The sequence below is a fragment of the Rissa tridactyla genome, chromosome 8 (assembly GCF_028500815.1).
Source record: "Rissa tridactyla isolate bRisTri1 chromosome 8, bRisTri1.patW.cur.20221130, whole genome shotgun sequence".
Classification (NCBI taxonomy): Eukaryota; Metazoa; Chordata; class Aves; order Charadriiformes; family Laridae; genus Rissa; species Rissa tridactyla.
The window spans coordinates 10,862,352-10,878,335 of record NC_071473.1 but is presented as its reverse complement, the minus strand read 5'-3'; the positions used below and the strand labels follow the sequence as shown (position 1 = coordinate 10,878,335).

Sequence of the window (15,984 nt, the reverse complement as noted above, 5' to 3'; positions counted from 1 at the left end):
CCTGGCTCCAGTGGGAAGCAAGGCTGTCAAATGCATGTCCTCCACCTGTCCTTCAATAAAAACACTCTACTCAGATCATCCCAAGTACAGCACCCAAGAAGGCCACATACTGGGCCTGGTGCAGATCTGAACTCCGTGCAGTTTACAGGGCACAGCTCTGAACATTAAACTGTCTGGCAGACATCTACTGACAGCTTCCAGAAATTGTATCATTCCTGACTGGTGGACAAGTGAGGTATGTACTAATATGCATCAAAATTATTTTACAATTCAGAAGGTATCTTTAAGAAGGTGTTGCAATCTGTCCCTATCTCTATACCAGGCCCACAAATCATGTACTGTCCACGGCCCCACAGAGCAATACATACTGTTTTTTGATGACAAACAAATAATTTACTGTTGAAGGGGAATACCTATGTTTGCTCTTAGTCAAATATAGGTATTTGTGCAGTCTGCCTATCATTGTGTTAAACAAAAACTTCCACAAAACAGAGAAAAAGTGAACATTCAGTGAGAACAGTGGAAGCAGAATTTACCCTGTTTTAAAAATGAAACATCAAAAATGTTTAAGTGAAGACCACAAATATCCATACCATTTCGATACATGTGATTTTTTCTGTCGTTTGTACTGCTTTCTATTCCTTTGTACACTATTTTGTCTCTGCCATGCACATAGAAGTGGAAGTTCCTTACTGGTGTACTTAACATAATGTGAGACCTCATTTCAGTAATTAAAACTAAAGCACTTAAAAATACATTTAAACAGTGTAACTTTGTGGAACTCTGAAGTGAAGCAAAAACATACAGTACAGGGAACTCCAATTGACATTTCTGATTTTCAAATTTGTGAGGCTTCTTTATTGCAAAACACAGCTTTTTAATTTTGCTGAGTGAAGCTCAATAAAATTGGACATGTGACAGCATGTTCTTAGCCTGTCCCCTGATTTTTTTTATTTGAAAAGCAAGGGAAGCAGCTGAACTCTGTTATCCGTTTAACAGATTACATATTATATATCAGAGTGAAATAGTTCAGCTTGTAGTGTATACTTTACAAGAGGCCAGCTTTCTAATAATTCTTGTTTTTCTTTTTATCGATAGAAAGAAATAAAGAAAGCAAAATCAGCTGAAGCAATCGTTTATCAGCTTATGATGTTTCTCAGACCTTGGTGTAAATTGTAAATCAGATATGAGCCTTTATAAGCCTGTACTTTGCTTTGTTCCATGCTGTTACTTCTTCCTTTAAAAAGAAAAGGAGGGCACTGAAGACAGCCATACTCTTCATATCCAGTAAGTCAGTACTATTTCCAGCTGAATACCTACTTGCTATGAAGAATTACTGAAAGTTTATATGGAAACAATTTTCAGATTATAAAATCAAGCCTTCCTCAATTAGGTAATGCCACAATTTATGTCATGCGATCACATTTTAGCTCAGGCAACCATAGTGACAGCAGAGCAGATGCACTGTGATTTGCTCTGTAATTGCGTTATTGAATTCTATTTCTGTCTCAAGACCCTTCCTCACTTAGTGCCCAGGATGGACCTCCTCAGGATATGTCAAGGTTATGTAGCAATTGTGGCTGTTTGTAGCATCTCTCCTTCTATGCTCCTGATACTGTGAAATTTCATAGAATTATGCCAGGAGCTGTTGTGACCATCTCCAGCCATCCCAGGAAATGAAAATACAGCTTAATGCTGTCATATGCTATCTCCAGCTCTTCTGGGTTTATTTTCAGAAAAGCTGAGGACTCAGCATGTATTGATATGAAGGACACAATATGTACGGAAAAGTATCAGTTTATAGCTAGCCAGCATTCCCCCTCATTCGCTTCTCGGGCTTCTCTCAGCTAATTTCTTAAAATGTTCTCTATAAAAAGAGTTTTGGGTCAAACTGTAAATTTTCAATCTGTCTTTGCTGTTTAGGAAAGCAAACATAGCATATCAGAACATGCACACTTCTCCCTTTCTAATTCTCCGGTCCCACTTCCTTTTTTTTTATTTCCTGGTGAGATAACAGACCCAAAAAGCCAAGGGGGCTGCTCAGGCAGCGTCCTCCTCATTGCACATTTAATGTGTTACTGCTGTGGATACTTGTTTGTGGCTTCAGAAGCAGTTTAGGATTCGTATCACGGGGGGGCATGGAAATCTACCGTGCTGAAAGACATGATTGTAGAATGGATAATGCATGTGTCTGTTAGCTCAGTTTAGCTGACAGAGTATACAGGCAGCAAAACCTCAGACCTCTATATGATATAGGAACAGATCAAAAATGAACCTTAAAATAATTTGTAGTGCAAAATTCATGCATTTTAATATGTACTAGCATATTCTGACACAGTAAATATTAATAGTATAGGTGAGATCACCCACAGTTACTGTCTATGCCTGTGAATAGAAAAGGCATGGAGTTCACTGTCATCATGAAACATGCTCCTTGGGAAATCTGCCAGTGCCTGGCAGTGCTGGCTTTCCGGATGGAAAGCAAAACTTGAAGCCAGCTATATTGGATGACCTTGAACTAAAACTGGGGAAGTTGCTTCCACCTGTGATAGCTGTCTTGGGAGTGGTTATTTCTGCCATGTAGGTGATATTGAATGGCAATTTTTTGATCTCTAGGGAATATAAGATATTAAATAGTAAGCCCTATTAGGTTACTTTAGGCAATTATTGAAAACAGTTTTACTTACCTCATTGAACTTTTTTTAGCTGTAAAAATATTATAAATACAACACACAGAGTATTTGCTTAATGTCTGTGTGGTTATTACATTGCTAAACTAATACTGTGAAAAAGCCAAATTCACCTCCACATTGACTTAGCAGAATTAAAATTGGTCGTTGTCTCTGTACACTTTCACTACACACTATTAGATGTGATATGAGCACTCTTCTCCAGAGTGCTCGTAATATCTACATCAACCAAATTCTCCATAGATCCATTCAAGTTTTTAGACCATTTTATGCTTACTTGTAACCCCAGGAACCTTTTATGTTGATAAGTTTGCTGCAATTTGACTTTGCCTTGGTAATAAACTTATACTAGCAGTCCCACAGCTTCATTAGCTGTCTAGAGTACATAATTAATCTGTGTGTTGGTTGGTTTTTTTCCTTGCTTCCAATCAGGCTTACTTTACTTGCCTTTTTAACCTTTATCCTTTTCCAACTTTGCAAAAAAACCCAAAAATCTCTCTTTTGCTGCTGTGACATCAGCATACCCATTGATAGTAGTAGCAGAGGTGGGCTAGTCGGTAATGGTCATTTTATAGGGTGTTGGACATAATGGTAAAATCTCAAATTTAGAGCAAATTCATCATGGAGAAATATTTATAGTCCATATTCCTTCCAAAGACAATAAAACATCAACAGAGCTCAGATAGGATTCTCACCTTTGTGTCTTTTGCAGTATGGACAGCACATTGGTATTTTAAAGTACAAAAAGGTATGTCTGCTGATTGCCTGGCTTTATGCAACCACTGCAAAGTGAAGCAACATCAAGCTATACAAGAACTGCAAAAGTGAGAGGTTAATTCCTTTGGTGATGAGAATCTTCAATAAACCAACTTAGAAATCCTAGGTTTTAATTTAGAATGAGTGCAGTAAACCTAGCAGACTCACACAAAGTGGGAACATGAAACAAACAACGTCTCATTACTGGCTAAATTCAAAAAGTAATGGCATACTACAAAGCCTGCTTTTGTGGAGTGTTTCCGTTCTGAACTGAGAAAAGGCAGCAATGAGTGCCGTCTTTGCATGAACAAAGTTTGTTTCAAATTCGAATTACCTTTTCAACTAAATACTTTATCTTTATTTGTAGTGACTCATTAATTTAGCATCAGCTGTGACTTCTCAGTGGCTTAATGCCACATGTGGCAACAGTGACACACACTGAGCATCACCCTGGGTAAGGGTGAGAGGGAGGGAGAGTGTAAGGGGATAAACAGGCTGTCGAAGGTGTGAATAGCGGTTATAACGGGTTATATATTGATAAGCACGTTCTGACTTCTGCTTTCTTGGCTAGTTTTGATTCTTTCTGTGTTACTTTTTGTCTTTGTATTGTATATTATCTATTTTCTCTCCTCTAAGGTTAAGCATGGAATTCTTTTAGGACTGTTTACTTATATGTTCAGCATCTAGTACTTTTCTCTGAGTTTGGCACCTAGCTGTTACTATAATGCAAAGAAATAACACCAACAAAATCAGATTTTTTTTCATGAATAGAGTTGTTGTTTTCAGTGTTTTCTGATAAGATCTGTCTTTTCCTGGAAAGGCGTAATAAATCTTTTTTCCTTCATAGTTCTATAATCTTAACAATACAATATAACTTACTGTGAATTTCTTCCTTTTTTTTTCCTGATTGTATCTTGTTCTAGGAACATAGGATGCAATTTGGGATGCTGTAGAGGAGGCAGTTTTGTGATGATATATATTTTTCAATAAATATACATGTCAGGTTGTCGGCTTCATAAGATAAAGTACCATTAGGGAAAATACCAAGCCCAGCTTTATGAGGGATACCATCACTGTCCCATTGATATAGCCTGGTGTGGCACACACTCTTCTGCAAGACAGGATTAATTTGTGGCTGTGACTGTATGTCCCCATTCACCTTTCCCATCTCTAGCACATTGCAATGGTGTCTCACCTGCAAATACCCAGAGTCCTTAAGGAAATAACCAAGAAACTGTAAGGCGGGAAGTGGTGCAACCTGGTTTCTGTCGTGCAAGTTGTCAGATACTCAAAGCTTGAGCTTCTGAGATTAGGGACAGCGTTTCTAGGGGACTGACATGGATCTGGGATCTTCAAGGATGTCAGTGTGCCCACTGTAGAACTGGGAACTCCTGGAAAGTCCAGCTCTGGTGAGGGTCTCCCAGCTCTTCAGATGGGAGCCTGTAAGCCTCAGGAACATGAGTTCAGGACAGAATTGCAAAGTTCTGGACTGTGCACTTCAAGCTGAAAGTATAAATACAAATCATCTCTCAAAGAGGAGAGAAAAATGCCTTTGTTCAGTTTTTGCAGAGCCATCCCCTTTACCCTGTTTGACAGCAAACAATCAACCCCAGAGGAGAATATGACATTACACTTTCAACTATGTGGCAGTAGAAATGCTATGTTAAAATGCTCAGAAAAGAGAAGCATTTTTTAGCGGTGTATAATGATAAACATATCATAGCAAAGTATTTAATGAATTGTAGACTTAGTATCTGTTAGTTGAGATGTTTGTGTCTTAAAAGAGAAAAAAAATGTAAAAGGAATTTTCATTTTTATCTCTGTTGGACAGGTAGGAAATAACTATTAAATATAAAATTTTATTTAAATATCATTTCCATTGAATATATGTTATGGTTGTCACAAATTGTTGTTAATAGAGCAGCTCTGGTTATCTTTAATCTTTTGACTTAGTCGTTTTTAGGTCAGTAATTTACACTGTGTTTACAAACGTAACCTTTAATCCCAAACTATTTTTGATTTCTGAGTTCTTAGCTACCTGTGGTCTGGTTTACATGAGTGGATGGTAGAATGAATTGTCTCCCATGAGACCATGTATCCAAGATAATGTATTTGTAATACATCATGCATATACAGTACTCACAGTTACTGTGGCCCACCCTTTTGCATGGTTGATCTTCCTATAGGCAAGGATGCCCTGTAATAACGTCTAACTCTTGACCTGTGGTATTTCAGTGGTCTCTCTCACTTGCCTTCTGCTATAAATAGGAGAGTATAAATCAGTGATGGCTCAATGGTGAATTGAAAAGTCCTGAAATGGACTGGCTGTCAGTGTTTAATTTTATACCAGATATCTTTATATTCTTTTCAGCTTTGATACCAAATATTTGCTCTTCTGGTTTTAAAAATAAGAAAAGATCACGTATGGAGGCAAATTAAGAAGGAAATTTATCACCAATTCTGCTAGAGACACTACATAGCCAAACCTAGAGTTTCCTACTTCTGCTGCCTAATAACAAAAAATAAAACTACCAGAGCAGTTTAAATGAATCATGCACATAAGCTAGCTCTATGCTTTTACATGCGGTCTTCTGTATGCTACTGCAATGGGGTTAGGTACTTCTGAATTTAAATCTAACTTTTCTATTGTATGTTTTTAGATAAATTAACTTAGTAAATTTTTGCCATTTAGAGAAACATTCCCCTCTGTGGTGGAGCATTTCCAGGAAAGCTCCTCTTGTTACTACTGAAGTTGACAGTAAAACTTCATAACTGGAGATGGCCAAGCTCAAGAGAATTTAAAAATGTCAGTGAGAAGGAAATACAGACAGCTTCTTTAGACACTCTTCTGAATTTCTGTGAAATATACCTTAAATATGATCTCCAGGGACTGAGATTTTCAAGTCCTGCCATCTTCAGTTGTCTGAAACGACAGCTGACTCACATTACTTTGCAAGTTGCGGTCCAGTGCTTCTATCCACTGCTCCTCCCTCAGAGAACACTTTTAGCAAGAAAATATAGACACACTTATTTTAATAGTTAAAGTTAATCAAAGGACTTTTGATTCATAACCTGACCTGCTAAGCAGGCTGGTCAGCAATCTGTTATGTTAATTGCCAGCTCTGTGTCTTCCAGCCTGAGCAGCACCAGGTGCTGAGCTAAATAACAAGGTGATAAACACACACCATAATGACTCAGATAACGTTTGCTATATTCATTAAACATTGCCTGTGATTTCACAGATTTATAATTAGAAGCTTTAAGAAACTAAGATGAGTTGACAGGGACAAAATGGAGTCAAATGTAGAAGAGGGGCATATATAAACTTCTTGTTTTCTTCCATTCCCAGAATACTTTCACCATTCCAGATTCCCCACAGCTTTGGCAAGGCCTTAAACACCTGCAGTCCCCAAAGCCTCCACTGATATTCCTCCTCCCCATCTCAGTCCTTATTTTAACAAATCTATAGCTTGACAACACATTACCATCTCTGTCTGTAGCAATTCTCTTATTTCTACACAGCTCTATACTTCAGTCACCCAAATTTCTCCATCACTACTGGCTGCTCTTGGCTGGTGTTCAGCATGTTCATTGGTGACACCACCAATCTTCTTACCCCTGTATTGAGACCTTCTCCAGAGACATGAAATCATGTCAACTCATGACTTAGCATGACATCTGATTCTTAGGCCATCTCTTAGACCGACACTATCAAAGTCTTCTGAAACTCTTAACAATTATAAGCATTTTACTTCTGGGACAGGAATATATTAAAACAGAACTAAAAATAACCTAAGTGCCTGCAAACCCTCTTGAAAGAGAGGAAGGAAACCAACAAAACCACTCTACATTTTTTAACTTCAAGCACTTTAATGCAATAACAGAAAACAAAAGAATCTCAGATCTCCTCTAATATACATGCTAGAGAGAACACATCTATTTCTAGCTTTGAAAGTCATTCAGCAAAGGCAGCAGCTCCCTGGACACACTGAACTGCTTTGCTCGTCCTGAAATCAATGAAAAAGATATTTGATGCTTATATAGTTGTTATTAATAGCTCTTACTCCTAAATCTTAAGCATTCAACAAACTTGTTTTTCTTTGGCTGACCATTAAGGTAAGCATTTAGTGATTTTCCTTCTGCCTTTTACTATAATTTTTGCTTTTTTTCTATCCATGGCTCTAGATGGTACCTAGGTATTATGCTAGGGAGTATGGGTTTCCTCCTCAGCTGAAAAGAAGACAGAAAATATGGAAAATAAGGAGGTGATTGGTGACAGCCGACATGGCTTCACTAAAGGCAAATCATACCTGACAAATTTGGTGGCCTTCTATGGTGGTGTTACAGTGTTGGTGGATAAGGGAAGAGCAACTAATGTCATCTACCTGGACTTGTGCAAAGCATTTGACACTGTCCTGCATGACGTCCTTGCCTCTAAATGGGAGAGACATGGATTTGACAGATGGACCACTCAAAAGAGTTGTGGTCAACAGCTCCATGTCTAAGTAGTGAGCAGTGACGAGTGGCATTCCTCGGCAGTTTGTTCTGGGACTGAAGGTGTTTAACCTCTTTGTTGGCGACATGTGGGATTGAGTGCACCCTCAGCAAGTTTGCCGATGACACCAAGCTGTGGCGTGGTCAACATGCTGAAGGGAAGGGATGTCATCCAGAGAGACTTGGACAAGCTTGAGAGGCAGGCCCGTGCAAATCTCATGAAGTTCAACAGGGCCAAGTGCAAGGTCCTGCATGAGGGTTGGCACAGTCCCAAGCACAAACACAGGCTGGGTGGAAAATGGATTGAGAGCAGCCCCGAGGAGAAGGACTTGGATGATGCTTGGTTGATGAGAAGCTCAACATAAGTCAGCAATGTGCACTCGCAGCCCAGAAAGCCAACCACATCCTGGGCTGCATCAAAAGAAGTGTGGCCAGCAGGTTGAGGGAGGTGATTCTGCCTCTCTGCTCCACTCTGGTGACACCCCACCTGGAGTACTGCGTCCAGCTCTGGGGCCCCCAACAGAAGGACAGGGACCTGTTGGAGTGAGTTCAGTGGAGGGCCATGAAGATGATCCAAGGGCTGGAGCACCTCTCCTACGAGGACAGGCTCAGAGGGTTGGGGTTGTTCAGCCTGGAGAAGAGAAGGCTCGGGGGAGACCTTCTTGCAGCCTTCCAGTACTTAAAGGGGGCTTACAGGAAAGCTGGGGAGGGGCTTTTTATCAGGCAGCATAGCAATAGGACAAGGGGTAGCTAGATGATCTTTAAGGTCCCTTCCAACTCCAACCATTGTATGATTCGATGAAAAATTTAGCTGTTATGTAACAATTTCTATTGAAACAAAACAAAATGCTTCTTTTGTGTCCAGTACGGAATGTTTCTTTTTTTAAGCCCTGCCTGCCATTAACTTCCACAGCCTCCGAGACCTGCCAGGGCACAGCTGAACGGGAGGTCTCCTCTCTGTTTCCTTGCCCTGCTCCCCCTCAGTCCAGATGGTGCATGGCAGAGGTGAGTCATGCTGTCACCTCACTTGTGGATCTTATGGGACTGACAATGCTTAGAGCATTCTTCTCCTGGTAACTGGACCACAGAAACACATACTGGGGCTGAGTCACTGTGCCAGATTACTGCAGACTCTTTCGACCCACTTATTTTCCTGTCATTTTGTGACGTGTTTAGAAACTCTTTTGCTCATGCTGTTTATTCGTTATGAGTTATTTTATCTTTTTTGGGGCAAACAGAGTGTCTGCTTTTAGGTTTTGATGATATAGCTTGAAATACCAAGAGAGAAAAGAATAATACATGCTTATGTGATATCTTCAAGCATACAGAGGGTTTCTTGCAATAAGCCATCAAGAAACAGAAAAGCAGAATTGCAGACAGTGTGTCAGAAATATGTGAAAGCACACTGAGAATTCATCCCTAGTTCAATACTATTGAATTACTCCAGGAATGGATTTGGGCTCTTAATAAGAGAAATGGTTTATCATACACATAACTCATGTGTTTAAGATTTCTGGGCAGACATTTAAAGCTCAGCTCTGGGGGAAGAACTGACATATTGTAACTGCTGTTTGCTTTACTGATGTTTTTTTCTATAACATCAAAAATGATTTCACAGGGACTGGAAAGAATGTACTATCTATTCCAGAGAACAGAGTTCAGCAAAGGCTGTTTATATATTGCAATTTTTATGCAAATGTCTCAAGCAGCTTTATAGATAACATAAACAGGCCTGGAGGGTGTCATTTCAGTGTCTATGCCATGCTGTGTCTACAGGGAAAAAGCCATTGCATTCTGCACAGATCAACAACCTGATTTTCTCCTTCGAGAAAAGCATCGGGTACGCAGGGAGCATGACAGTGCTCTTAAATAAGCTGGACAATAGTCTGTGCAGCTTCTGCTCTTGCCCACGTTGCACTCTGATAGATTTGACTTATGACATAGGGGAGAAAGTGCTGCAGAATTAGGCTCAGCATGTTTCTCCAGCTTATTTGTAGAAAGTTAAGGGACCCAAAGGAGTTTTATTTTCTCTACTCTGCAGATTCCTGCTTTCTTTAAGATTCCCAAAAGTTCTTTTTACTTCCTAAATAGGTCTGACAGTAATACAAATATGCTCTCAGTCAAACCCTGCTGACTATCCAGCTTTCAAATGGGAAATCCACTAGGATTTGATTTTTTTTCAGAAGCAGCGTTAACTTCTCCTGGGCCACCTGTAACTGCTCACATCCAGGAACCGGAGCATAAGGGGGGAAAAAAGAGAGGAAGTTTCATAGTACTAGTACAGATCGAATGGCCTTCCAAGAGCTTTCTTCCTGAGGAGTTCCTCCTCTCCCTTTTTCTTTGAGGACAACAAGATGACTTTTGCCCAGGACAGCAATTGTAGCCCTACATTCAGTATTATTTGCTAGCAGATGTGTGACGTGCTTTATAGTTATATGCAGTTACACCTCCTGCTTTCTTTAAGTCAGATGGATGAAGCCTTCATATGGTTTTTATGAATATGACCCATAGCCCTCCTTTAGTCATTTAACCTCCTCCCCCCAATCAGTCAGCACCATGGAGTGAGTGAAACACAAAGGCTTGACACAGATGGAAAGAAAGATATTCCACGTGCTTAAGTGGCTTGGTAGAGATGGTGGGTTTAGTCTTTGTGCACCATCAAAACATACTAGCCTACAGAGCTGGGACTCCAGAGAGGTCATCTGGCTTACGACTTTTGGAGTTCAGATTGTCACAGAGCTGTTAAAGCCCTTAAGTGCTTGGCCACATATTTACTTCTCTCCTGCGAGTTTACAAAGCAGGAACAAAGTTTAGGTGTCAGGAAAAAGAGATGCTAAAAATATATATGCAGAGTGTTAGCCATATGCTCTGCAGTCAGATTAAAAAAAGAGCCAAAATAATGGGAGGAATTGCCATTACAGTTGCAACATGAGGCCAGTGCCTTTGCCACAAATTGAGCATAGGGGCTGTAGGGAATACTGACCTTGCTCACTTTCACCATACTGACAGTGATATTTTAAATTCCTGATAATCCTGAGAGAAGAGCATTGACATTAGCTTTTGGGAGTTCCCTGAGGAGGGCAGGGAGCCAAACTGATACAGTGAAGTATTTTAATCGGTATCTTTCAGATCTTCCCAGAGTGAAGCCAGATCTACGTGACACAGAAAAAAGAACATCATCTCCTTGTATGTCGTGGAGATCTCTTTTGTAGAAACTCGCTGTTCTCTTCACTAGATGAGGGTAGATATCATTTGAATACAGCAATTCAATATTGAACATTTCTTGACAAGAAACTGTCTTTGTTAACCATGGTCATTTTCCTCAAATATATTAACACTCATTATATTAATATGACACCCAAACTGCATGAACATTGAATGGATGAAGAGCTGTGAGGCTTGCTCACATCCCAGCACATTTTGAATATTGATTCTCCTGAGGAGATAGTGTTTAAGGTTGTTAATTGATAAAGGTAATTTTAGTACCATTTAGCATGATAGATCTCAAGAGTAAAACAGGCTTTGCATGTGATCAGCATGAATAATATAGGGAGCCCAAGTAAAAATAATCATCAGTATAAACATCTCTGCCTCCAAGTGTCCTAAACACATACAGTAGTGAAGCATGGACTGGCCCTGCGGCTCGCATGCTAATCTTCCCAATAAGAGTCTTACAAGACAGATGTATGTTGGGAGAGCAGATCCCCAGTGGAGGTGACAGTGGCACCTAAACAAGGAAAAGAGGTCAGCAATAAAGATTATTATCAGAGGTACGTCACTGTCATATTTTGGTAAGAGAAAAGTAAAAAGGCAGTAGGAAGAGCTGTCATAGCACAATGAAAGTAGCAGAACAGGCAAGATGGAGTTAACCAAAATGGTAAATAATAAAAGGATTAATATGCTTTAGTAACACGAGCAAAGCAGCTGAAGGACAGTTCCCTGCAGAGACCTGCATTCCATGCAGAGGTGGCAGGGAGAATAAAAGCTCTTGGGATTGTGGTTAAAATCTTACTTGTGCCAGAAACACCTACTTTTTCCACTCACTTAATTCAGTAATTTCACTGCATTATCCTTTGTGCGCTTGCTGACACATATACACACAGTCTAATCTCTTGAGTTTCCTCTCTTGAAATACCACTGTGACAACCCATGTTCTGATAGCACTTCAGCTACCTTCAGGTGCTTAGGCAACAGGCAATCTACCCTTCAGGCAGCGGATTACGAAACAAGGACCGAGAGATCTGTGGACAAGGATAGTGTTGGTAACATCTGAGTTGAAAAACATACAATTAATCAGGAAGGCTGGTTTTTGTATTCCTCAGGGTGTGATTTCAAAACGGAAGCCTCTGATGCAGCCCTCAGAACCAACACCTGAGCCTTGACTGCCAATATGGCTGACACTAAAATAAAACATTTGCCAGGAAGCTAATGCTGAAGTTTGCTAGTTTCCAGGGGAATAATTCAGTATAGCAGCTCTCAGGATAGGTTATCAGTTTCAATAAGAACTGCAGGTGCAGTTTCTGCTAATGTTACAGATTTTTTTTTAATTTGTCTGTGTCTTAACATTAATGGACTTTGTAGACACATCAAGGATTTGAAACACTCATGTCAACCATAGAAGACGTCCATCCAAGGTACAAGACCTCAAAATAGATGTCAAATTCTGAGAGTTTCCAGATCTTTGGTATCAGGGTTAAGTTATTAATAAGGTCAAAAAGAAAGTTTGTAGTAGAATGTAAACCGTGTCTTGGTCATGCCAAATAATGTATATGCTAAATAATACTTTCTGCTGCCCCTTCCCAGGCTCCCTGTTATTCTCACCCTTGCTCTTTTCCCTAGTGAAAACTGTTGCTGCAGTATGTGTAATATGACACAGCTGTCTTTTTCATGACTATTAAATATACAGATCCCTGTTCCAGAATGTTCTGTGACATTCAAGAAAGCAGAAGGCATGTGAAATAATCTGTAGTGACAGGTATGACCTACACACAAATTAGATCCCAGTAAGGGCTTAACAGGCATTTAGCATGAAATACCTTTTGCTGTCTGTTAATATTGGTGAATGAACAGTAATCCAAGGTTAAACATCTGCATTTCAAGATGATGCACAGGTCCCAGGCAAGGGACAGTATCGTTATTCAGATCAGATCTGTCTGATCCCATCAACACAGGATGGAGTTTGCATGTCTCTGACCATATTTTTTGTTTCTGCAGGATGGATGACATCCAGCTGTGCAAAGACATTATGAACCTTAAGAAAGAGCTGCAGAGTTTGGTAGCAATCCCAGGTAATGGCTATCTCCAGCCCAATATTGGAATAATGCTTGGGTGATGCACAGGTGGGGATGGTGTCAGGGACAATCAGAAATCCCCCCCTAAGGTTGAGTTTCATATATCTTTCCTCTAGTTCCTTATTTGTTCTTCCTGTTTTCCTTCCCATCTTTAATCTCTTGGTCTCTAAATTTCATGTAGTGCTGTATTTCACTGCTCCCTTGGCAGCACCCCTGCAAATATCACTCAAACAAGGTGCACATTCCTTAGTTCTTGTACTCTCTCGGCAATCTCAAGGGAACCAAGTGGCACAGAGATTGTCAGGTAGAAAAGACAGAGTGCTGAGATACCCAAGATAGAACTGAGAAAGGAGAGGGATTTATAACCATCACTGAATGTGATTGGTTTTTTCCTAGATATACAGAATCACAGGGTTGGAAGGGACCTCTGGAGATCACCCAGTCCAACCCCCTGCCAGAGCAGGGTCACCTTAGAGCAGGCTGCACAGGAACGCGTCCAGGTGGGTTTTGAATGTCTCCAGAGTTGGAGAATCCACCACCTCTCTGGGCAGCCTGTGCCAGGGCTCTGCCACCCTCAAAGGAAAGAAGTTCCTCCTCATGTTTAGGTGGAACTTCCTATGGTCAAGTTTGTGCCCATTACCTCTTGTTGCTGGGCACCACTGCAAAGAGCCTGGCCCCATCCTCCTGACACCCACCCTTTAAGTATTTGTAAGTGTTGATAAGATCCCCCCTCGGCCGTCTTTTTTACAGACTGAAGAGACCCAAATCCCTCAGCCTTTCTTCATAAGAGAGGTGTTCCAATCCCCTAATCATCTTTGTAGCCCTTTACTGTACCTTCTCCAGCAGTTCCCTGTCCTTCTTGAACCGGGGAGCCCAGAACTGGACACAGTACTCTAGATGTGGCTTCACCAGGGCAGAGCAGAGGAGGAGGATGACCTCCCTTGACCTGCTGGCCACACTCTTCTTGATGAACCCCAGGATGCCATTGGTCTTCTTGGCCACAAGGACACGTTGCTGGCTCATGGTCATCCTGTTGTCCACCAGGACTGCCAGGTCTCTTTCCACATACCAATTCATTGTCACACCTGTAGTTAGATCTACCTTCCAAAGTAAAACATGTTTCTACAAAAAGCAATGGGCAGAAGTTTGCTTTGTGTTTTGCCTTAATTCTTAATTCTTTGCAAATTCACTGCTCTAAGGAGGGACAGAGTTGTTGGCAGTTTTGCAGTCCTTAACTCCAAACTCCAGATGAAATTAATGAGGAATTTTACTTCATTACAGCTTTGCTATTTCAGATCATCCACAAAAGCCCTACTTGGTTCAAGAAAAAAGTACAGAAAGATCCTACAAAACACTCAGCAACTGCAGTGGGCCATTTACACTAGATATTACTGCATGGCCTCTAGCACCTTTCAGAAATCATTTGCTGCTGCCTAACTATTAAGGACAAATTTTGACTCTCTTTTGGTTATCCTCATTTTTTCCCCTCACATTTTGTTGCGCAGCTTTAAAGAACAACTTTCTCACCAGAAAGGAGAAGGTCACTCACGAAACAGGAATCAGGGGTCTACTCTGAGGCCACACATTCTCAGTTGTATAAGAACTTTTCCACTTTTCTTTGCACCCAACAAAAGTGGATTCATAATCTTTCTTTCTTTTTCTTTCTTTATACTTTGTAGGTCACATTTTTAATTTCTAATAACACTGTTGGTACATTATTGATTTAAATAGCATTGGAAAGGACTGTGAATCTTAGAAAATACCTATGAACGATTCACCTTGCCTCACCTCTTCTAGTCTGCATTTTTCCTACCCATACTTTTAACTTACAGTGAGGGTTAATTGGTTTTCGTTTTTTGGTGGGCTCTTTTTTTTTTTTTTCTTAAGCAAAAATCCACAGACAGCAGTTTCTCCTTAGCACTTTGCAAATCTCAGCAAACTCAAGAATTAAGTATGCACAGTTCCAGCAGCACCACCTTTTGGCAGACTCACAAGAAGAATACTTTTGTCTTAATGAAGACAAAGAAGCTGCTGGCATTCACACAGAACTAAGTGCTGACACAGCGTGTCCCTAACCTAGAAAAACACTTTCCAGAAATAGGTTCATTCATAACATCTTTATCATAATTTTCCTGTTAGAATACAGATTTATATACAGAGGCGCCTGCTCTATGGTTTCAGTAGACATGAGATCAGTCTTTTAGTACACAGAGTATGCAGTACTTTGCCACAATTTAGGATGCATATATTTGGCAGGCAGTTTCCTGAAGGATATCATGGGAGAACACATCTCAATCTGGGAAGAGGCTAGATTAAAAGGAAGTAGAAAGTAGCTTCTACCTGCAGTAGGGAGTAAGTTCAATCAGCAGATATAACATAGCTCGGATGCATCAGACTGCAGGCAGTTTGCCCTTCTTCCCACAGCTTTTATTGTACTTAATTTTACGGTTCTCTGAATGCAGTTCTACTGCTCAAAACCAAAATTCTTATATAATGCAGTGTCTTCTCAGCTAATCAAAATTTTCAGCTTCTTGAAGAAGTAGGTGGGCTGGGATTTGCCTCTGGCTTTCTCATCTCTGCTCCACTTGCTAGGTTTGATTATTTCTGTCTTAACTACCTTTGCTTTATAACCTCAAACTACAGCTCTCTAATCCCTAACATTCATGAGTTTCAGTTTGTGACAGGCACATCTTTCATGTCACAAAAATAGTTATTTATAAACAACCTAGTCATTACAGACTAGCCAATTAACA

The 15,984-nt window shown here is 40.3% G+C and overlaps 1 protein-coding gene across 1 annotated transcript in view; it reads left to right on the top strand.

Moving 5' to 3' along the window:
* BMERB1 (bMERB domain containing 1) overlaps positions 1 to 15,984 on the top strand; it is a 57,977-nt gene that overhangs the window by 34,404 nt on the left and 7,589 nt on the right. The window contains exon 3 of the mRNA XM_054212800.1: positions 13,155 to 13,228. Within this exon, the coding sequence (XP_054068775.1) occupies positions 13,155 to 13,228 (74 nt within the window). The remainder of the gene's footprint in view (positions 1 to 13,154; positions 13,229 to 15,984) is intronic.